General features: G+C 39.5%; 1 protein-coding gene across 2 annotated transcripts in view; it reads right to left on the reverse strand.

The window, feature by feature from the left end:
* The window catches only part of ATP7A (ATPase copper transporting alpha), an 86,602-nt gene that overhangs the window by 15,387 nt on the left and 46,838 nt on the right, over positions 1-24,377 (reverse strand). Inside the window, exons 6-17 of one of the 2 annotated variants that reach the window (XM_037132198.2) lie at positions 20,453-20,529; positions 20,034-20,259; positions 18,529-18,762; positions 17,292-17,383; positions 15,737-15,864; positions 13,995-14,149; positions 13,636-13,770; positions 11,304-11,498; positions 9,742-9,924; positions 7,863-8,079; positions 2,004-2,150; positions 1,255-1,397 (exon numbers count right to left, since the gene is read on the reverse strand). In XM_037132198.2, the coding sequence (XP_036988093.2) occupies positions 1,255-1,397; positions 2,004-2,150; positions 7,863-8,079; positions 9,742-9,924; positions 11,304-11,498; positions 13,636-13,770; positions 13,995-14,149; positions 15,737-15,864; positions 17,292-17,383; positions 18,529-18,762; positions 20,034-20,259; positions 20,453-20,529 (1,932 nt within the window). The remainder of the gene's footprint in view (positions 1-1,254; positions 1,398-2,003; positions 2,151-7,862; positions 8,080-9,741; positions 9,925-11,303; positions 11,499-13,635; positions 13,771-13,994; positions 14,150-15,736; positions 15,865-17,291; positions 17,384-18,528; positions 18,763-20,033; positions 20,260-20,452; positions 20,530-24,377) is intronic. The other variant, XM_037132197.2, reaches the window with a different exon arrangement.

A 24,377-nucleotide genomic window follows, 5' to 3' on the forward strand; every position in this document is an offset into this window, starting at 1 on the left:
GAAGGAAAGGCAAATAAATGTTGGGCTCAGTAGCAGAAAAATGATATTGGCTTGGCCAAAAAATCTGTTAGTTTTTTCTGTAAGATGGCTCTTAGTAGCACTTAGTTGTCTTTAATATCATTCAAAACAGGTTTGTTAGGTTGTATTGTCAGAGCTGTCATATCAGTGTGCATTAAGAAACTTATCAAAACTGGTGAATTCTTATGTAGCCACTTTAATATGGAAGATGGAAGAAAATAAGCAACGTATCTGGTATATTATGCTTTTTGTTATCCCAAGAAAGGTGAAAACACACCTGAAACACACAAAAAAAGCTCTGTGCAGTGTATGGAGAAGGTGCTACAACTGATCGAATGTGTCAAAAGTGGATCGTGGCCTGGGCTGGTGTAGCTCAGTGGATTGAGCACAGGCTGTAAACCAAAGGGTCACAGGTTTGATTCCCAGTCAGGGCACATGCCTGGGTTGCAGGCCAGGTCCCCAGGAGGGGACACATGAGAGGCAACCACACACTGATGTTTCTCTCCCACTCTTTCTCCTTCCCGTCCCTTCTCCCTAAAAGTAAATTAAAAAGTAAAATTTTTTTTTAAAAAAAGTGGATTGTGAAGTTTCGTGCTGAAGATTTCTCATCGGATGATGCTCCACAGTAGGGTAGACAAGTTGAAGATGATAGCGATCAAATTGAGACATTCATTGAGACCAATCAATGAGGGAGTTTTACAATGAGGGAGAGAGCCAACATACTCCAAATATCCAAATCAGTAAAGTTATTGGTGAAAATGAAACATGTGTCTTTTATTTTACAGAAAAAACCACATGGACATTTTGGCCAGCCCCATATACCAGATGGTGCATTAGGAAGCGGTGTTCAGCATGCACTGGAGGGGAAGTGCATGGAGCTGCTGCTGTATTTTAGGCATGAGAGGATCAGAGCCTGGCTTAGGCTGGCAGCTCTGGTGAAAAAAATATGAGCGACATTTGAAAGGAAGCATCAACAGAAACTGCTGCACAATGTCACTTAAGCATCTCATGAACTAAGCAAATAGATTTTTACTTATTACAGAAGCACATAGAGGCCAAACTCCTGCCTGAAGAGCATGTCGATTCTTTAAAGAACCGCACATGTCTACTTGGGGATAATGCAAAGAATAGATAATCTAAATGTTTTAGCATCTGAAGGAAGGCAAGAAAGGAAATATATATGAAGAATTAGAAGTTGCCACATATCCCACCCCTACAACTATGTAAACCGGTTACCTGAGAAGCAATAGACCTAGCCGTCTTGCTGTTGTCTCCAGTCATGAGGACAACTTCTAAGCCCATAGATTTCAGGATATGGACAGCCAGCTCCGCTTCGGGCTTCACTGTGTCCGCAATCGCTATCAGGCCACACAGCACATCTGATATAGGCACGAGAAAATGGAGTTTGGAATTGAAGAAAGCAGAATAATAGTCTGAGTTGCCATTACACAAAGAAAAAAATTTTGTGAAGTAAGACTGTTCAGGGCTCGGCTTAACTCGAAATATCACCAAACCCACACAGAGTTGATACCACAAACCCTGAAAGAAACCTCCCTATTTGGTCATGAAAATTTCACACAGTAAGGTAGGGATTTTTAATAATGATAGTAATAGGAAAATAAAAGGACAAACCTTAGTGGATACTACAAGACCCCTTTTCTTTCCTTTAAGAAATACCGGCCAACAGCCCAAACACTGTAGTTAATTTCAAGGCAAATGAGCCAAAGAACCTATATGTACAATCCTTGGACATGAACTGAGGGGGTGGAAATGCTGGAGGGTGGGAGGGGTGCAGGGAGGAGGGAGCAAAAGGGGAGAGGAAATTGGGACAACTGTAATAGCATAATCAATAAAACAAATAAAGGCAAATGGAATCGAAAACTAATTTTTTTCTGATAACATTATCAGAAGTCTCTCAAAAATGCACACAAAACAATAACTGACATCACAACACCGAGTCACAGTATACTTCTGCAAAACCTTACCATCAACTGCCACCAAGACAGCAGTCCGACCCTTTCGCTCATGTTCAGTCATGTAGTCATCTACGTCATTATTAATGATGAGACCATTTCTAATCATCCACTCCCGGTTACCAATGAGGACTTTGTACTGCTGAGCGTTAACAGCATCTGAAAATACAGAAGTAACATTTAGTGAGGTCATTTAACATAATAATTATAACAACCCCATGAGGCGCATTCTTCCTGTTTAACCTTGACACTCACTGCATGGTGTATTTGATTAGAATGCAGCCTACAACACTGATTTTGCAATTTTCAAGAGATATACTCTGCTCTTCCATGCCTCTGGGCCTTTGCATATGCTGTTGCCTACACCTGGAACATCCTTCCCCCTCCTCCCCAAATACCCAACTCCATCATGTTCTGCAGGAGCCAGTTCGAATGTTTCTTTTTTGGTGACGTTTTCCATTTGGCTTTTCCCTTTGACCTTTCAAAGCAACTGAATTCAATTAAAAATATTTATTGTGCATCAGTAGCTGAATGTGGTTGAACAAAAACACACAACCACACTGATGTCCCAGTGTAAACATGTGACCATTAAGCTTAAGTGGGCCCTTAGTGCTGTTTGGCAATGCTACTACATTTCCCTGGTCCAGGAGTGTCCAGCCTTTTGGCATCTCTGGGCCACACTGGAAGAAGAGTTGTCTTGGGTCACACATTAAATACACGAACACTAACAAAAACTGATGAGCACAAAAAAGGTCCATGAATAGTTTTCATGATATCCACCACCACAGATAAGCAAAAAACTCTTCATATAATAACCCTAATTATGCAGCAGCCCTTTCAATAATCTTTTAAAATTGTCAAATAGGTCCCAAGTTTGTCATCACTAATATAGAAAATATACATATCCAAGAAATAAAATGTCAGTGATTTTTAATTTTTTTAAAGATTTTATTTATTTTTAGAGAGAGGAAGGGAGTAAAGAGAGGGAGAGAAACATCAATGTGTGGTTGCCACTCAAGCGCCCCCTACTGGGGGGCCTGGCCCACAGCCCAGGCATGTGCCCTGACTGGGAATTGAATGGGTGTTCCTTTGCTTTGCAGGCTAGCACTCAGCCACTGAGCCACACCAGCCAGGGCTGGTTTTTAAAATCTTTTTATTATAAAAGTAAAAGAAAAGAGGGCAACCTAAAACCAGTCAGATGTTTGTCATTGTATTTGAGAAACTAGTACATCCATATCTAGTTTGATAGAAGTACTTGCAATTCTGAGTTCTCAAGGGGTTCTTCAGATATTTTGGTTCTAATTTTACTCTTAATATGTTTCCTCCTTGAAAATAGCTGCTCTCAAATGTAGGTGCTTCCAAGCAGCAATGAATGACATGAATAAAGCGTGATTATGAAGCAAGGGCTACCGTCTCTGGGAAGACAGGACCCATAAAAGTCCAGTAAAGAGACACAACCAAATTTTCCTTTTAAGTTGAACATCCATAATGTTTTAAATTGAAAATCTCATATAATGTTTTAAGTACATTTACGATTTTGTGGTGGACCGCATGCAGCCTGCAGCCTGAGGGGTGCACACCCCTGCCCTCATCCATTCATTCCCCATTCCTTCTAAGATGTCTTCTCCCATCCTCATACCAGAGGATGACTGTGTCCTACTTCAGAAAGACAAGAAAAGGAACTGGAAGGAAACTTCTACAAGCTCTCACTGCCACATCTCCTCAGCTACCTGTGCCCGTGTACACATTAATCTAGCTTCACTTCTCTTATTATAAACTGCCCCACTCCTATTCAAGACCAACTTCTCCACTGGGGCACCAGCTCCCCCTCCTCTGCTTATTCTAGAACATTTAACAACGCACCCCTCTCTCTCCTACATAATCAAATTTTCTGTTTCTACTCTAGATAGTCCTATATTTTTAAAAAACCAAAACCATCTCTTGATCTCACTTACCTCTCTAGCTACTGTCCCCCTTCTCTACTTCTGTGCATATGGCAAAACTTCTCAAACATGTTGAGTCTATTGGCTAGATATCTGCAATTCGTATCTTCTCATTCTCTTGTGAATCCACTCCAACAAAGCTTTTGTTTCTACCACTTCAAAGAATACAGTAAACCAGAGACTTTTACTTTTTTATTTTCACTTATTCATTTTTTTTTTACCAGTGACCTTTACTTTAGTAAGTCTAATGACAAATTATCAGTCCTCATGACACTTGCCCTACTGGAAGTATTCTGCAGTTAATCACTCACTGCTTGTTGAAATACTTTCTTCGCTTGGCTTCTAGAACACCACATTCTTAGCAGTTACCTCCTCACTCATCACTTCTTCGCAGTCTTCTTTTCTGATTCTTCCTCATTTCTGTGACCTCTTCTTAATCCACAGAGCTGCAGAGCTCAATCCTCCGACCTCCTTTCCCCCCTCTATCTGCTCTCACTTCTTGACCATCTTTACCCACACTTTAAATACTTTTTATACCAGTGCTGTCCGATACGACTTTCTTTGCTGATGGAAATGTTCCATAGCTGCTCCATTCAATGCAGTAGGCACTAACGGTGACCCATGATGGGCCCATGGTGACCGAGCACTGAAAACGGGGCTAGTATGGTTGAATGGCTCAATGTTAAATCCAAGTTCACTTGGCTTCATTGAAATTTTAGAAGTCATGTGTAACCAGTGGCTTGTTGGACAGCAAAGACCTATGTATAAGTGGATCTTCCAAATCCACATCTCCAACCCAGTCTGTTTCCTCGAACTCCAGACTTGTGCAGCCAACTGCCTACCTGATGGGCCTATGTATATGACACCTCCACTGGAATTTCTAATAGGCACTCAAACTTTACATGTCAAAAAGGGAACTCCTGATCAGCTTTCCTCTATAGTGCCCGCCCCTCCCCACCCCGCTGTGGTCTTCCCATTTTATTTAGATGAGTAACTCTACTCATCTGTGCGTGGTTGCCTCTTGTGTACCCCCAACTGGGGACCTGGTCCACAACCCAGGCATGTGCCCTGACTGAGAATCGAACCAGAGACCCTTTGGTTCGCAGGCTGGTGCTCAATCCACTGAGCCACACCAGCCAGGGCTCTACCCATCTAAATTGCTTAGGCCACATACCTTGGCATAATTCTTGACTCCTGTTTCACTTATACCCAATACCCAGTCTGTGAAAAAAAATCTGTCAGCCAGCTTTAAGACACATCTCAAAACTGAGCACTTCTTATCTTTACTGTTACCACACTGGTCCAAACAACCATTATCCTTCACCTGGACTATGGCACTAACTTATCTCCCCTCCTCTGCTCTCACCCTTCCCTCAATAGTTTATTTTTACCAGAGTGGCTGAAGTGACAATTTTAAAATGTTAAGTCACATCCCAACACTCCTACACTCCAAACTTTCCAGTGGCTTATATCTCAGGGCAAGAACACAACAAGTGCATTCAATGCGCTTACCCAATCTAGTCCTGCGCTCCCCGCCTCTCTGGTCTTATCCTCATCCCACACATTTCCTGGGCTCCAGCCACACTGTTCTCCTTGATGTTAATGTTAATTCATTCTCCTGGCTCCAGGCTCCAGCACTTACCACTTCAGCGCTTACCACAGCACTCCTGTCTGGGACGCTCTTATCACAGATCCGCACATAACTTTCTCCCTCACCCGCCTCAGATTTTTGCTCAAATACCACCTTCTCAGGATTACCCTGCTTTATCTTCCTGCATCAGACATGCTATATGCATATATTTAAATTTCATAGCTCACTGCCTTGTGTTCTCCCCCACAAACATAAGTTCCATGAGATAAGGACTTTATTCTGCTCACCACTGATTCTTCATTGCCTTGAACAGTGCTTAATAAAAGTGGTCATGTGAACAAAATTTTAAAAATTGCAGGGAGTAGAATCAGACAGGTAAATAAAGGTTTTTCATGCAAAGTGCCTAGTGCAATAACAGAGACCGAGTATGGTTATGATTTAACAGAAGAGCAAGGAGTTCTACCTGCGTATATTGGTCAGTGATGGTGTCACTGAAGAGAGATGTGAGCTGAGTCTTAACTGCCATTGTCATTGTGGCCAAGGACATTGCCCAGAGAAAGCAGCAAATGAAATGATCCAATAAGCATGAAATGACATGATATAAGGAGGAGCTATAAGCAGTTTCATGTCATTTCATGTCATGTCGGAACACAGATGACATGGGAGGGGGAAGGGCAGACAGCAGAAAAAGACAAAATGGGTGGTGCACGGAAGCAGGGGACATACCATGATGAACACATCATGAACTAAGTCCGGAGAGCCTGGACTCCACCCTGCAGAAGACGGAGAGCCACGAAAGCTGGGATCATTAACAGAATTCCTTGAATGAGCCCTGGCTGGTGTGGCTCAGTGTACTGAGTGCCAACCTGCAAACCAAAGGGTGGCCAGTTTGATTCCCAGCCAGAGTATATGCCTGGGATGTGGGCCAGGTCCCCCCTCACAGTAGGGGGTGGGCAAGAGGCAGCCACACATTGATGTTTCTGTCCCTCTCTTTCTCCCTTCCTTCCCCTCTCTCTGAAAAAAATTAATTAATTAAAATCTTTAAAAGAAAAAGAATTCCTTGGATGGGCTTTAGGATATATATAAACCTCTAAGATGGAAATTTTCTGAGGGGTGGGCATAACTATTATCACATTTGTTGGAGGGCTGATGATTTAAAATGGGTTATAAGCCACCACAATAAAATGTATTAGAAAGTAATATCAATCAGATTAGCACATTAGCAAAATCACTGAAGCAAAACTGGGTGGGGAGATGCTGGAACACCTAGGTGGGTGTATCATGTTTTGGGGGAGATGGATACACCAACAAAAAAAAACCTCAAGAAACAGGCCTTGTCCTAGAGATACGGACTGTGGAGTGGGAGTGGAAGCCCACACACGACATAGTAGCCAGTATGCATGCATTAGATTGGACGGAGAGTACATGTAAAATGAGAAAAAGACAAAGGACAAAACCCTGACAGCAAGACAAAAGAGCAATTAGAAGAGCATTAGAAAGAACAGCCAGGTAAGTGAGAGGAGAATCTAGAGAAAGCAGGGTCACGGGATAAAGGGAGGAAAGAGATTTAGGAAGGAAGAAATGGCCATCACTGTCACATGTTTCAACAGTATGGATGGGGCAGAATCCAGAGTGTGCAGTGAGGTGAATTCAGTGAGCCTAGGCTACTGTTTCTAGAAGCTTGGATATAAAGGGGAAAATAGGATGAAATGTAGATGGAAATACAGTGATTTTGATGGAAGATATGTTTATATGTTTAGGAGAAGGAGCCACTAGAGAAAGAGAATCGAGAAATGGAGCAGGGGGACATCAAAGAGAGGGAGGTCCCTGCAGAATCAAGAGTGGGTGGGATCCTGAGCAACAATGAGGGGATTCTTTAGACAAGATGGGGGATAAATCTTCCCCTGAAAAAGGAATAAATGTGGGCCAAAAATGGAAAGAGCAAGTGTGTTGGAGCCTTAATTTCCTATGTGAAAATAAGTCAGATAATTTGCTTAACAAACTAGGGGTAAGGGCCACAGGGCCCTCGTGTGAGGGATATAAGAGGTTTGGAGGAGCTGCGGTGAGAAATAAAATAAAGAGAACTGAAATAAGATGGAAGATCAGCTAAGGTTAGACTTCATTCTTCATTACCCTATAGTGGAATCAAGGAGCACAGCAGGAAAATGTTTTCCAGGAACTTGAGCGAAGTGATAAGAGGCCTATGATGAAATTGATTGGTGAGGATGAAACCGTAAGGCCAAGTTTTGTGTGTCTTACACAACAGCTCAGGATTAGCAAGTTAGACATCGGTTAATAACTGTTCCATAATTGGTCTACAAAAAAAAATCAGCTTACTTGAGAGCGGGGCATCAATAATCATGGAAGATGAAGTTGATAACTGTTCATCACTTGCATCAATCTGCACCAGGGATGCATTTTTCACATTGTTTTCCTCTATCTTCCAGTTATTCTTTTGTAGCAAGCCTTCGATATTGGTGACTTTACAGCTAATACCACAGCCTGGCACAACCTGGAAGTCTATGCAGGTACCCAAGGTTTCGGTGGCCAGCTCCTAACAAAGAGAAACAGAAGAATTTCTCTGCTGCACTAATAATCCAAGGTCATCATTAGCAAGATCAAAGATTACTTCTGGTTAGCTATAAATATTTTAGAATAAAACAATCACTTAGCACTGCATATTTGATTGCACATTTTAATAAGCATGAAGGATCAGAGTGCTGAATATAATGTTCAAAGTTACAGGCGAACCCTTGGAATCCTTTGTTTTGATCCCACTCTCTAAAATGTACACCAGGCTCAGGGAAAGAAAACATGGAAGTTGATCAATATTTTCTGCCCTTTCCAACAGAGAATTACAAGTGAAAGATTTAATTCTACTGTCATGTCAGAATTCCTCTCTAAAACAATTCTGTGCCCTCAGTAAGCCAGGAAATTCTGGCTCTTTGTATCTTCACCCTCTCGGTTGTTCTACATGGGTGTAAAGAAACCCAGTCAGTTATAGTTAATAGGTAAAAAGGGAAAAAAAAACAAGTAAAGAAATGGCAACATCAATGGTAGAAATTGCCACATTTTAACTACAAAAGTATGTGGATAACTTGCAAAGAACTTGTATGAAGCAATGAGAAAGAGGTAAACAATCATTTGGAAAAACGGGCAAAGGATTTGAGCAGACAGGTTACAGAAAAAGAAATTCAAATGGCTAATACACATATGATAAGATGCTCAACCCTATTCATAATTAAGGAAATGAAGAGCAAACCATCAATGACTTAACATTTTGTACTTATTACATTGGAAAAAAATAAAGTGTTGGTAGGAACGTCAGGAAATGGGCAGTCATAACTTCTGGGAGGAGTATACACCAGTAGAACCTTCCGTGTGGGTGTTGGTAATACCTGTTACACGGGCACTAGTCATATTCATCAAAATTGAACTGAATGTATTCTTTATCCTTTGAAGTAGCAATTGCGGTAATAGGTATTTAAAGAGAGATAAACTTGAAAGGCTGATAAGGATGTCAATTGTACACTCTAAGAGCCCAAACCCATCATACGATAGAATATAATATAGCCATTAGAAACAATGAGGCAGAACTGTATGTCCTGATACAAAAATAATTTAATAAAATTATATAACAAAGTACCAAAGATTACTCATTGTGTGACCTTTGTATGTGAAGTTCAAAAAACAATAAATGCATATATTTTGTTATATGTATTAAGAGTGGTTAACAGACATACACTAATGAATATATTAAAAAGTACTGCATTGTATCTACTTTACAAGGGTAAACTTTATAGTATATGAATTGTATCTTGATAAAGCTGTTATTTAAAAATATCAACAGCTTAAGTCTTGTTAAACTTTGGAGAGAGGAATTATGGAAGTGAGCGGAAACGAGGCTCTCCCTTTTCTTTATGTAACTCTCTGAACTACCTGAAGTTTCCTATCATACATATGTATTACCTCTATTTTAATTTTTTAGTCAACTGGGTTCTCTGTGTAGGATTATAATTAATTTATATTTTCAACTTTATATTTTTCTGTATGAAGACTCTAAGGCACATTATAAAGCAAAATAACAAAATACAAGTCTCTCTAACCCTCATAGCAACTAGTATATATGTAAATCACAGTCAAACGCCAGGCTGGATTTGGCCTGAATAGTACTAATAGCAGACAACTACGTTAATATACAAGGGGGAAACCGTACCTGCTTGCAGTATTTGGTCACAGCTGCTCCCAGAGGGTGCTCACTGTGACTCTCAGCAGTTCCCACAATGGCCAGGATCTTAGTGCGGGATATTCTGTTACTTTCCACTAGAACCTTTACTTGACTCACCACTGGGGTTCCATGGGTAATGGTTCCAGTCTTATCAAACACCACTACCTTCACCTGTAACAAAGGTAAAATACAATGCACCTATATGTCCTGATAATCCTTAATATCACCTTTCCAGAAATGAGAAAAAGGTTACCTTCTTAATAAACTTTGACTTCATAAAGTGCCTTTGGGAGAATAAAAGGGAGAGAATAACCGAAGAAAAACGCTCAGTTACACCTAACGCCCCCTAGTGTAGACACGTGTTAAAGACCTAGAACTAATTGTTAAAGGTTGACTGTTAATAGTTCATTAAGAGTTGGCCTGTAGCGCCTCCAGGGAAAGACACAGGCTTTAAATAGTAATGAATTACAGGTCTATAGGGGAAATATGAGCATGGGGAACTAATTACAAGAAAAAGGTAAATAATTAAATTGAAGTGAGCGTCAGATAAGACCTGCTGGGGGGAAAAAAAAGACCTCCTGGGAGGCTCTGAGTTTATTGGGTGTAGGTGAGTGAGTAGCTTGGCCTGTGAAGAGACAGCTCAGGAATCAAAGAAGGCAAGGAGGCCCAGACAGGAAAAAGGAAGAGGGTAGAATTAGAGAACAGCCACCTTAGAGTCAACAGAGAAATCCAAAACTTGAAAAATGACTAGCTTGAGAAACTGAGGTGAAAAGATATGACAACTGAATACACAGCATGATTCCAGACAAGAGGGAAAAAAGCTATAAAGGATACTACAGGGACAACTGAGGAAACCGGAATATGGAAGGTTAGATAATAGTGCAATATCAACATTAATTTCTTGATTCTGATGTTTGTACTGTGGTTTTGTAAGAAAATGTCCTTTTTCTCAGGAAAGGAGGCTGATATCTGTAGTGAAGGGTATACAGAAGTTCTTTTTACTATTCTTGCAATTTTTCTTTGAGTTTGAAACATGGTTTTAGTTGAAGTCAAGCAGCCTTGATTGAGGTTGTTACGAAAATCCTAATACAAGAGAGACAAGGGATAGGATTATATTCCTGAAGTGACAGTTGCAAACTGTCATCTGCTGGCAGAAAGGCAAAGACACTGCAATGGAACCACAAAGTGCTGTCTCATGGTGAGGGACACAAGCATGGAGTCACACAGGCTAGAAGCCTGAGAGACCTGGGTGAACACTCCCTCTGTCTTCCTGCCCTAAAGACTTTTCTAGTCTGAGCTGAGATGAGACTTCAGGTTTTCCACACTGGCATCTGCTTGAAGAGACAAGGTCTCTAGTAGTTTGAGATCCTGGATGACCAAGGCCAACCTGGTGCAGAACCGAAGTAATGCCTCTCCTACCCTGACCCTCAGGATTGTGGCAGAAGAGGCTTAGATTATAGACCGGGTGGAAGTAATTCAAGACTCTGTTCCTCAGTAGGCATGCTACTGCCAGTTAGGATGGGACAGTTCTTAAGTCTGGGATATCTTACCTTATGAGCCATCTCCAATGGCTCACCACCTTTGATTAGTATGCCATTTTGAGCGCCTACTCCCGTACCCACCATCACAGCAGTTGGGGTCGCCAGACCCAGTGAGCAGGGGCATGCAATGCACAGAACTGTGATAGAGGCTTGGAAAGCAAAGCGTATTATCGTTTCGGTTTGGGAGATACTTCTGTTGTAGCCCTTTAGAAGAAATGCATGAATTTTTGGTTATTGATTTAGAGCTGAACAAAGCAAAAGGAAAAAAGGTTCACTATTTCAATAAAACCTCAATTTTGAAGTCATGCATAATCCTACTTAGCTACTAAAGTATATATTTTACTTACTAGTAAGAAAGCTCTTTAAATTTTATGAAGATATTATGACATAACTGGTAAACCAGTCATGATCCCCAAATCAAGATTTCAATTTTACTGATTCACAGCTACAAACTATGGAGTGAATACAAGGAACATAAAAGTCAGCCTTTTTTTTTTTTTGGCCCCATATTGAGAGGAAGTCTTTTTATTAGGGACTTTCAAAAATAGCTGCAGCCCTGGTGAGTGTGGCTCAGTACACTGAGTGCTGGCCAACGAACCCAAAGGTTGCTGGTTCAATTCCCAGTCAGGGAACATGCCTGGGTTGTGGGCCAGGTCCCCAGTAGGGAGCATGTGAGAGGCAACTAATCAGTATATCTCTGGCACTTTGATGTTTCTCTCCCTCTCTTTCTTCCTCCTTCCCCCTCTGTCTAAAATTAAGTAGATTAAATCTTTAAAAAATATCTGTAACCATGGAACCTAATTCTAAACCAATCTGATCCTACATGAAAGGAATTGTGAACCTTTATATACTAATACCATAAATCTGCTTTTCACACTATTCTTGAAGACAATGGGGACAATTACCCAGCATGCAAAGGGAGTTTAATAACATCTGAATAAAATTCTTTCAGATGTAATAATGTGAATTGAGTATATCAGATAGTGTAGCTCTTAATGGCATTGAATACTTGCTTGTACAGGTAAATATGATCAACTGTATTAGGGAAACCCTCCTAAGATCCCCTGAACTCACGATACAAATTCCAAAATACCTCCCAGCAACCCTCTTATCCAATGTGTGCTTAACCAACATGAATCACTTAAAGAAACTTAAATATTATAGTAATAACCATGTCACGGAATAGACACACAGTTGTTGTGCTTCTACTTGTTCTTTAATCAAAGGGACAAACAGCATAAAATCAGTGTGTAGAAGAGGACATTTTAAAATAAAGAAACGACAGTAAGACTTTCTTCGTAGTAACTGTTTTACAGTGCTAGTTTCTTGAGTTCTTTAATAAACTAAGTGATATAAAGAACGGTATATCTGTACAGTAACAGAGTTACAGGGACTTTCATAAACATCTAAATTGATGCTTTCGTGTATGTCAAATGTGCATGTTTTCACCTGCACCAATTCCAATGCTGCAAGTTAGGTGTTATTGTCACTATAGCACGCGTGACAAAACTGAGGCTGAGAAGTGACTTAAAAATTGTATCTCTAGTGCTGACTGGCGTGGGTCAGTGGATTGAGCTCCAGCCTGTGAACCAAAAGGATCTGCAGTCTAGGGTGCATGCCTGGGTTGTGGGTGAGGTGCCCAGTAAGGGGTGTGTGTGAGAGACGACCACACATGGATGTTTCTCTCTCTCCTTCCCTTCCCCTCTCTAAAAACAAGCAAACAAACAAACAAACAGTTTTAAAGAATTATATCTCTAAAGTGAGACACAGTCCAGGTCTACTTATCCACCTTATGACACTATACTTCAGAGTATCAAAGCACTAGAGAGAAACAGGCACTGATACTACCTTATATTTATAAAGCATTTAATAAGTTCCTAAGTGTTTTTCATATATCATCTGATTTAACTTTCGCAACAACTATAAGTTATGTGGGATGGGGTTATTAAAATCTCATTGTAGACATGAGGAAAATGAAACTCAGAGAGAAATTAAGTTGACCCAAGATCATGCAGATGGTGTGTGGCAGAGCGCACACTGTGAGATTTTCCTCGATATGTCCACAGTCCTTCATGAAAGCAGTATCATGCCAGAAATGAGACTAGATATGAAATGTAAAAGTTCAGCACTTGCTTTGGGGAAATCACAAGTCATAATGAAAAAAATCCTTGCAAAAGAAAATCTTTTATATTACAGAAATGTAGATGCTATTATTATCACTCTCCCAGTCCACTTCCTCAAACATAGTCGTGATTATTAAGGTTATTTCCCAATTAATGACTTATGCAAAAAATTTCATTAACTGTTTACATATGGTAAAGAATTGTCACATGTCACTTACAGGAAAGTAGGTTTCGACAACTTGAAAATGCAGAAATCCAATTATAATCCAAACCAAGAGGGTAACAATGGAAATTATAACAATAAAAGGAACAAAGTAGCCACTGAGTTTGTCTGCAAACTGCTGGATAGGAGCCTAGAATTTAAAAAGATAATAATAACAACAACAATAACAACAACAACAAGAATACATAAGTCAAAGTTTCCTTTTTATAATGAATAGAGCACAAACAACTATTTTAATAAACTCCATATTAACACAAACAGAATTACTCAAAGGAAAATACAAAAACTAAATAAACATTTACACTGAGTGGGCTTTAAAGAAAAGACTTTATTTCTCCTAGAGAGGTAAGTTACCTTTGAGGTTTGTGCCTCCTCCACAAGTTTGACAATTTGAGAAAGGGTTGTGTCCGCTCCGACATGGGTTGCGCGGATGAACAGTGACCCATTCTGGTTGATGGAACCAGCAATCACTGTGCTCCCAGATTTCTTGGCCACAGGCATTGCCTCCCCTGGATGAGGGGTAAAGATAGATTCAGGGAACATACATAAGCTGTATCATGAAACATACCATCATTTGTTAATTGTCAAAAATTTCTAGAAAGGAGATTCTTTTAAAAAATATTTTGTTTATTTATTTTTAGAGAGAGGGGAAACAAAGGAGAAGGAGAGGGTGAGAAACAGCAATGTGTGGTTGCTTCTTGTGCACCCCTACTGGGGACCTGGCCCACAACCCAGGCATGTGCCCTGACTGGGAATTGAACTGGCAACCCTTTGGTTTGCAGGCCAGAGCTCAATCCACTGAGTGACACCAGCCAGGGCTAGAAAGGAGATTTTAATTTATGAAATAGAATCTGGACAAATGCCCAGGTGAAAGATGCTTTCCTTATTTTCTTATGTTAGTTCTGGGCCAAATGCAGGCAGACATATCTTACACTGAAAAAATCTAATACGCTAGCTCTTGTTGTAAGAGCCTTTTGGAGCTCCACCCAAGCCTCGGATCACTTGTTCTCAGCCTATTTATTCCCGAGGAGCATTTAGAAACGTAGGAGGGAATTCTCATCTGTAATTACTACTGATGCAGCTGCTACTCTAAGTTAGTGGAACAGGGTCAAAAATACTAAGTGTACTACAACGTGCAACAGAGTCCTCCAGAACTCAGAATTGTCCCATCCAAAGTCACAGTATCACCCCTACTGACAAACATGGAGACCTAAATTATGTCCTCCTTGATCTATAACCTAAGGCTCCTTCAACACTATCCTCAGGGTTGAAATAGGAAAGGTGTTATTTCGGTTCTGCTCCAGATTGGCCTTAGTTATCTAAGATCTCTAAACTTGTACAGGCCTACTCTCCTAGAGCAGACACTGATGTGGAAAACCTGGAGTCCCGCCCCAGCTCAGACTAGAACAATGTTTAGGGCAGGAAGACAGAATAGGTATTGGGCCCTGGCTGGTGTAGCTCAGGGGATTGAGCGCAGGCCTGCAAACCAAAGGATCGCTGTTCAATTCCCAGTCAGGGTACATGGCTGGGTTACAGGCCAGTTCCCAGCAGGGGACACATAAGAAGCAGCCATACATTGATATTTCTCTCCCTCCCTCCTTCCCTTTCCCTCTAAAGATAAATAAAATCTTTAAAAAAAATAGGCCCTGGCTGGTGTAGCTCAGTGGATTGAGCGCGGGCCTGTGAACCAGAGTATCGTGGTTCGATTCCCAGTCAGGGCACATGTCTGGGTTGCAGACCTACCCTTCCCCTCTAAAGATAAATAAATAAAATCTTAAAAAAAAAATAGGTATTGGGTCAGGTACATTTGCCAAAGTGTATTGAGTTCTACAGCAGAATTACACAATTTCCTTTGGTTATTCATTCCCATAATGAACAATTCTCACCAAAAAAAAAAAAAGCCTACACTAGCATAACTAAATCCACAAAGTAAATCTGTAGAAATTGATTTACTGCAGTCTTGAAAAGAAATCATACTGTCTTTGAACATTATTTACTCATTTCAGTTTCTATAAAAAGCTCATCACCTTTCTCGTTTATTCTTCATGAATACTTTGGATTCACTTCACTTTTCATGACCCACAGAAAGAACATACCTGTGATGAGGGACTCATCTACCATAGAATGTCCTTCGATGACACGGCCATCCACTGGAAATTTGCCTCCTGGGACCACTTTAATGATGTCTCCACGTTGTACAAGTTCCACATCCACTTGTTCTTCACTAGATATGAGTGAAAATGAAAAGCATTATGACAATATGATTCTCACGCTGATTTTCCCATGCGAGCTTTATTTAGTTCATATCAATCTTGCGGCTGCATTGTTGTCAGCAATGGAAGCTTGGACCAACATCTCAGATGGGAACCACAGCATCAGTCTTGTTCTCTGGTGGGAAACAGCTCAGTGCCTAGCACGAAGTAGAAACTCTAAATATTTCTTACATAGTCACCAAACGAATAAATGGAAACTTTAGAAAATAATGTACTGGGTTTTATTTTACTGAACAATTTATTTATTGCATAAATCTGCCTAAATAATTTCGTAAGTGTACAAGTGAATGAAATCCAAAAGAATGAAAAAGAATGAAATCCAATCAATACTTTAGTTCTCACTTCCAGTTTACAGAGAACACAGGAGTTTTAAAACAAGGTAACTGCAAACAGAAGGGCACAAAGAGACAAACCTGGACTATGGCATATTATACGGAGACCCGATGGATGGATGTTTCTTTAACAAGTCAAATGTTTGGAGAGGGAGAACAGGGGAGGCAAGAAGAAGGAGAAAAGAGAAGGATGAGCTATTCTAGAGTAAAAGAAACTGTAACGACTATGGCCTTGATTGAATTCTAGTGCAAACAATGAAACTTAAACCATTTGGAGACAACAGGAAAGATGTGAACATGAATGGCATGAGATGATATTAAGGAACTTTTGTTCATCTTACTAGATGCAGTATGGCGTTACAGTTATATAATGTTCTGCCCTGGCTGGTGTGGCTCAGTGGATTGAGGACCAGTCTGCAAACCAAAGGGTTGCCGGTTCGATCCCCAGTCAGGGCACATGCCTGAGTTGTGGGCCAGGTCCCCAGTAGAGGGTGCAACCACACATTGATGCTTCTCTCCCTTTCTTTCTCCCTCCCTTCCCCTCTCTCTAAAAATAAATAAAATCTTTTTAAAAAGGATATGTTCTTTTTTAGAGATACTACAGGAATACTTAGCGGTCAAATGATATGACTGGAATTTACTCTAAAATACTATTGCAACAACAGAAACAAAGATAGAATGTACAGATGAAGTAATGTGTGGCAAATATGAATATAACTGTTAAATCTGGGAGATGAATTATGTGCATGCATTATTACACTCTTCTCTCTACTTCTGTGTACATTTGATATTTTCATAAGGAGTAAAAAAATAAAAGTAGAGCCCTAGCTGATGTAGCTCACTGGATTGAGTGCAGACCTGTGAACCAAAGGGTCGCTGGTTTGATTCCCAGTCAGGGCACATGCCTGGGCTGCAGGCCAGTTCCCAGCAAGGGACGCACAAGAGGACACCACGCATTGATGTTTCTCTCCCTCTCTCTTTCCCTTCCCCTCTAAAGATAAATAAAATCTTTAAAAAAGAAAAGTAGAAAGAATGAAGATAAATACCTCAAGAGGATATTATCAGAGTCAAGAGTTACAATAGTTGCTTCTGTAGCTTGCAGTGAAATTAGCTTGGCAAGAGCCTCTGATGTCTTGCCCTATAAATTAAAAAGAAAAGTCAACAATGCTAAGAAAGAAAAAGCCCAGGCCTTACATGAAATAAAAATATAATCTTTAATAATTATTCAAAAGACAGATTTGGGAATATTAATTAGTTAAAATCAGAAAACATTTCACTTAAAAATATGAAGTAAACAAATTATAAAATATATAATAAGCTCTAATTTATAAATAAATAATGTAAATTAATAAGAAAAAACATCAGAAACCCAATAGGTACACAGGCAAAGGACATGAACAGGCAATTCAAGTAAGAAATAAAATCCCTGATGTGTGAAAAAATGTTTATCGCTATTATTAATGGAAAAAAATGCAAAGTAAAGTAACTCTATGATACCATTTCATGCCTACTGACTTAGTCAGAGTTTAGACAGGAATCAAAACTGATGAAGTGGTAGTCAAACTACTTCATTAACATACCTGTGCTGGCAAAAATTGTTTCAACTTGTAGCATAAACCATAGAAAGAGTTTTGTCTTTAAACCATATGCTTTGTAATTTATCCTAAGACTCTAATTCAAGAAAAATGACATTGCAGAGTTATCTCATATTAATAATTGGAAACAATCTAATTGAGGACAAAACCAAAATGATTTAGTAAATGACAGCATAGTGATTTGACAGAATATTACTCAGAAATGCCAAATAATTATCTAGACTGAAAAAATGGGGGGGAATCTTTATAGTGTTAAGGGTACAAAGTGGCACAGAATACTATGTTTGTCAGTCTGGAAAATATAAACGTATGTGGAATAGGATTAGAAAGTGATTTCCATTAGAGCATTAGATTATGGGTAAAAATTTTCCACCATTATTTTAAATCCTATAGTCACATCAACTTTTTCCATGAATAATATGATAGAAATAAATAAAAAGGTAGTTCTCCGATGCCTCTCTCTTAAAATAAACATGGATGTACTCTACTATCTACAATATTAATTCCATAAACTTGGTAAATTATCTAAAAAGGAATATATAAAATATTGCCAAACAAAAACAAATACTTCTTTAAGTAAATGATTAGATACATAAATCAATATATGTATTCTATTAATTAGTGTAGAAACTATTATGGTCATTTATCCACCCAAGACTTTAATAAATATCACATTTTCTGACTTTACCTTTGCTATATGTTCCAGCCACCGGCCTAGCGCAATAAACACAAATAGCATAGGAGGTGTGTCAAAGAAAGTAATAGGGTTCACTTTGGCTCTCTCATACATTGCTACAAGCAGGATAACCAAAGAGTAGACGAATGCAATGGTGGTGGCCAGCACAATCAGTACGTCCATATTTGCAGTTTTATGCTTCAGTGCTTTGTAGGCCTGAATGTAGAAGTACCAGCCTCCAAAAAACTGTAACAGAGAAAGAATAATTGTTGCCTTTAAAAAAAACCCTGAAATGCAAATATATACCTCAATAACTAAGGTACAGCATCAATGTTAAATTCCTTTGACTTCTACTTAATCCATTAACGCTAAAGAGAAAGTTTAAGTTTGCATTTTAGCAGCTATGTGTGTGCAAGGATTTAGCAGCAAGGATTCCAATTGGTGCACCAGTTTGGCAGCTGTCCTCTGTGGTCTGATGGATATTCCATAATAGAAACTCAGAAGGTTCTCAGAACCTTCTCAAAGAGAAGGTTTTCTCTTTGATTCTAGCCAAAACAAGAACTATGAAAAGAATGACATTCTTTTTTAAAAAAAATTATTTATTTATCTTTATAGGGGAAGGGAAGGAGAGAGGGAGAGAAATATCAATGTATGGTTGCCTCTCATGCATCCCCTGCTGGGAACCAGCCTGCAACCCAGGCATGCACCCTGACTGGAAATCGAACCGCAATCCTTTGTTTTGCAGGCCTGCACTCAATCCACTGAGCTACACCAGCCAGGGCGAATGACATTCTTTTGACAAGGGTTTTTTAAATACAAAACTCATCTTCCGCTTTCCAAAATTCAACCTAAGTGGTATACGACAAGTTATGAGATCTGATAGCTGGTTTTGTTAGTAAACATGACCAAAAGGCTTGTCTTTCTTAGAGAGAAACATGCTGAGATTTTTAAGAAATTATTATTGCATTTTACAAGAATCAGAAAAAGAGATATATTTATCAGATGGAAGTGTTCTACAATAAGAGTTTATCTCAAAAGAAGCTTTGAAAACATCCAAAAAGCAATAAATTTAAGTGCCAGGGGAAAGCAATACAACTAATAATAATTACCATAATTATTTTATTTTATACAATAAATTAATAAAGATATTAAAATAGATTTAATATCATTACTAGAAATATAATTCACTTAAAATATTAAATATATAAGTAAATGTATTTTATTATAATTTTAAATATAAAGTTATATATAATAGCAGACATAAACACCAAATTCATATCTGAATAAAAGCTAAATTCTTATTGTCTGCTTTGTCATTAAATAATATCTTTAGGGGTTAAGTGGAATTTATTATCGACTTTAACTAACCACTCAGTTTAATATTATTTTTGTAAAACATTCAGCATAAAATGACCGGCTTCTGGCTAACATCTGCTTTACAATTGAAAATAGCCTTGCCTGCCACATCTTAGATACTTTTTGTTATTAACAAATAGACTTGTTAATAGTTCACTTGCCTGCACAGGTACACACAATATAAAGGAAAGCAAATTCATAATGGACAATCCTGGCAGGATCTGGCGCTCCAGGAACATAGAAGAATGAATATTGACCATTTCTTCTTGACTCATGTTCTGATTATGGTGAAGGGTTGCAAGGTGGTGGTCCGCAACCATCATATATATCATCAGCCCCATGACAGGAATACAGAAAAACAGGCTCACAAGGAAGGACCGTCTCCATCTTATATAGAAAAAAAAATTGTTTTAGTAAAGTAGCTAATGGTTAAAGAGTCTACGTATTACAGGTAAACACAAGTTACGACCACTCACCCAAGTCTAAGGATGCTATTGTAAAAACTCACATACTTACAGGATGTTAAATTTCTAAAAAGGAGTCAAAATGTATTTTTCACTGACACTTCAAAAGTACTTACTGTCTTATCTCTCGTTTATGGTCTAGGTGGCTTGCTGACCGATCCTTCTTGACCAAAGATGCCTCGAAACCTAAGTTCTACAAGAAATCCACAAGAAAACAATTATTTCACTGAAAGTATAAATATGTGGAGAAATACTAAGCCATGGTATTGTCATTAAGAACAATTCAACCCTGATCAGTGTGGCTCAGTTGGTTGGGCAACATCCCACAGGGTGAAAGGCCACCAGTTCGATTCCTGGTCGGGGTATATGCTTGGGTTGTGAATTCAATACCTGGTCGGGGCATGCATGACAGGCAACTGATTGGTGTTAGTCTTTCACATTGATGTCTCTACTGCTATTCCTCCCTCCCTTACCCCGTCTCTAAGAATAAATTAAATCTCTTGAAAAAAATGAAGAAATCACAATAAACAAAGCCCAGAGCAAGTAGAAAAAAGGAAATAAATCAAGATGAGAGCAGAATTAAATGGCATAGAGACTAAAAGAACAATTCAACGGATCAATAAATCCAGGAGCTGGTTCTTTGAAAAGATAAACAATATCAACAAGCCTTTAACCAGACTCACCAAGAAAAAAAAGAGAACTGAAATAAATAAAATCAGAAATGAAAGAGTATAAATTATAACTGACACCACAGAAATACAAAGGATGTAGGAAATTACTATGAACAACTAAATGCCAAGAAATTTGAAAACCTGGGTGAAATGGACAAATTTCTAGAAATATATAACCTTCCAGAACTAAATGAAGAAGAAACAGAAAGCCTGAATAGACCATAACTGCTGGTGAAATTGAAGAAGTAATAAAAAAACCTCATGGCACACAAAAACCCTGAACTGGGTGGCTTCACAGGAGAATTTTACAAAACATTTAAGGATGAGCTAACCTCCTATCCTTCTCAAACTACTCCAAAAAATCCAAGAAGAGAGAAGACTCCCAAACTCTTTTTATGAGGCCAGCATTATCCAAATCACCAAACCAGACAAAGACACAACAAAGAAAACCACAGGCCAAAATCAATGATGAACATAGAAACTAAAATCCTCAACAAAATATTGGCAGACCGCATCCAGCAATACATTAAAAAGATCATACACCGTGATCAGGTGGGATCCATCCCAGGGATGCAAGGATGTTTCAAGAGTCACAAATAAGTAAACGTAATACATCACATAAACAAAAGGAAAGACAAAATCACATGATCATATCAACAGATGTGGAAAGCATGGGAAAAAGAGTATCCATGTAGGATAAAAAAAAAAAAACCCTCAGCAAAGTGGAAAAAAAAGGAGCATACCTCAACATAATAAAGGCCATATAAAAGAAACTACAGCCAGTATCATACTCAATGGGCACGGGAAAAACTAAAAGCTTTCTGACTAAGATCAGGAACAAGACAAAGATGTCCACTTTCATCACTTCTATTCAATGTAGTATTGAAAGTCCTAGACACGGTGATCAGAAAAGAAAAAGAAATAAAATACATCCAAATTGGAAAGGAATAAGTAAAACTGTCATTATTTGCAAATGACATAATAGTGCACATAGAAAACCATGTAGACTTAACCAAATAAGCAAATTGGGCAAAACAATGGGATACAAAGTCAATATTCAGAAACCGAAGGAATTTCTGTACACCAACACTGAAATATCAGAAACACAAATCAGGGAAAAAATACCATTTACTATAGCAACAAAAAAATAAAGTACCCATATTTTTCAGACCATAAGACACAACTGGGTTTTAGAGGAAGAATTTCTGAAGCCAAAAAATGTGGTAAAATATTTAATAACATAAATAACATAATATTTCACCACTGTAAAAATAAACAGAATGCAACAGCAGCATTAACAATCATTATACCTCCCCAAATGGGGTGGGGGTGCACCTTATAGTCTGAAAACTATGGTGCCTACGAATAAACCTAACCAAGGAGGTAAAAGACCTGTACTCAGAAAACCACACAACCGGGAAGAAAGAAATTATAGAAGACGGACTTCCGGCCAAGATGGAGGCATAGGTGGAAACACTATGCTTCCACGAACAACCAAGTTTAAAGACAACAAAGTTTTAGTACCAAAACGCAGCCAAAACACAGAAAATTGAAATGTATGGAAGTCTGACAACAACGAACCATTTAGCCAGAGCAGTAGAGGGGCAGAGTCACTGGCAGAGCAGGGTCGGGAGGAAAGATTGGTCGGACCAACCCAGGAGCACAAGCAGCAGCTGGCAGATCCCAGGCCTAGGGTGGTAACAGGTGGACCCACTGATGGTGAAAGGCAGCTGGCTGACCGCAGTCACACATTCGCACACAGATAAAAACCAAGAAAAGGAGCGAGCACTGAGACAGACCACTCAGGCTATGGCCCCAGCAAGGGGAATTAGAGCCTGAAAGCACAAATTGGAAAGACTTTCGGGGTGAAGGTGCTGGGAGAGGCTCCCAGGCTCACAGAGAGTTCATTGGAGAGATCCACAGGGTCCTGGAGGGTGCACAGGCCCACACACCTGGGAGCCAGCACCAGAAGGGCCCAATTTGCTGGTGGGAAACAACAGAGGAGACAGAAATCTGAAAGAGAGCATGGAACAAACGCCATTGCCCCTCTCTGATCCCGCCCCCACATACAGCATCACAACCCAGCAACCTGGGTTGCTCCGCCCTGGTGAACACCTAAGGCTCTGCTCCTCATACATAACGGGTACAAACAGACCAAAACATTATGGCTCAAGAACAGCTCAAAGCCCCAGAGCCAATACATCTAAGCGACCAAGAGACAGCCACCCTATAGGATGCAGAGTTCAAAACACTGGTGACTAGGATGCTCACAGAATTGGTTGATTTTAGTTACAAATTAGAGGAACAAATGAAGGCTAAACCAATTGAAATGAAGGGAAATGCACAGGAAACCAATAGTGATGGAAAGGAAACTGGGACTCAAATCAAAGGAGTGGACCAGAAGGGGGGAAAAAATGACCAAACAGAAAACGATGAAGAAACAAAAATTCAAAAAAATGAGGAGAGGCTTACGAATCTCCAGGACATCTTTAAACGTTCCAACATCCAAATTATAGGGATACCAGAAGGGGAAGAGGAACAGCCACGAGTGGAAAACTTACTTGAACAAATAATAAAGCAGAACTTCCCCAATCTGGCAAAGGAAATAGGCTTCCAGGAAATCCAGGAAGCTCAGAGAGTCCCAAAGAAGTTGGACCCAAGAAGGAACACACCAAGGCACATCATCATTACATTAGCTAAGATTAAAATGAAGGAGAGAATCCTAGAAGCAGCAAGAGATAAGGGGACAGTCACCTACAAAGGAGTTCCCATCAGTCTGTCAGCTGATTTCTCAAAAGGGATCTTACAGGCAAGAAGGGGCTGGAAAGAAGTATTCCAAGTCATGAAATCCAAAGACCTACATCCAAGATTGCTCTATCCAGCAAAGCTTTCATTTAGAATGGAAGGGCAAATAAAGTGCTTCTCAGATAAGGTCAAGTTCAAGGAGTTCATCATCACCAAGCCCTTATTATATGAAATGTTGCAGGGACTTACCTAAGAAAAAGAAGATAAAAAAGATGAACAGTGAAAGGACAGCAAACACACAGTTATTAACAACCACATCTAAAACAAAAGCAAACTAAGATAACAAGCTAGATCAGGAGCAGAACCATAGAAATGAAGATCACATGGAGGGTTAGCAACAGGGGAGTGGGAGAAGGAGAAGGGGGGAGAAGGTACAGAAAATAAGTAGTATAGATGGTAGGTAGAAAATAGATAGGGGGGAGGGCAAGAATAGTATGGGAAATATAGAATCTAAAGAACTTGAGACACGTGGTCATAAACTAAAGGGGGGATGGTGGGGGAGGGGGTGTGCAGGGTGGAGGGAAATGAAGGGGGAAATAGGACAACTGTAATGGCATAATTAATA

The sequence above is a fragment of the Artibeus jamaicensis genome, unplaced genomic scaffold (genome assembly GCF_021234435.1).
Source record: "Artibeus jamaicensis isolate MK-2021 breed Jamaican fruit bat unplaced genomic scaffold, CSHL_Jam_final contig_241, whole genome shotgun sequence".
Classification (NCBI taxonomy): domain Eukaryota; kingdom Metazoa; phylum Chordata; class Mammalia; order Chiroptera; family Phyllostomidae; genus Artibeus; species Artibeus jamaicensis.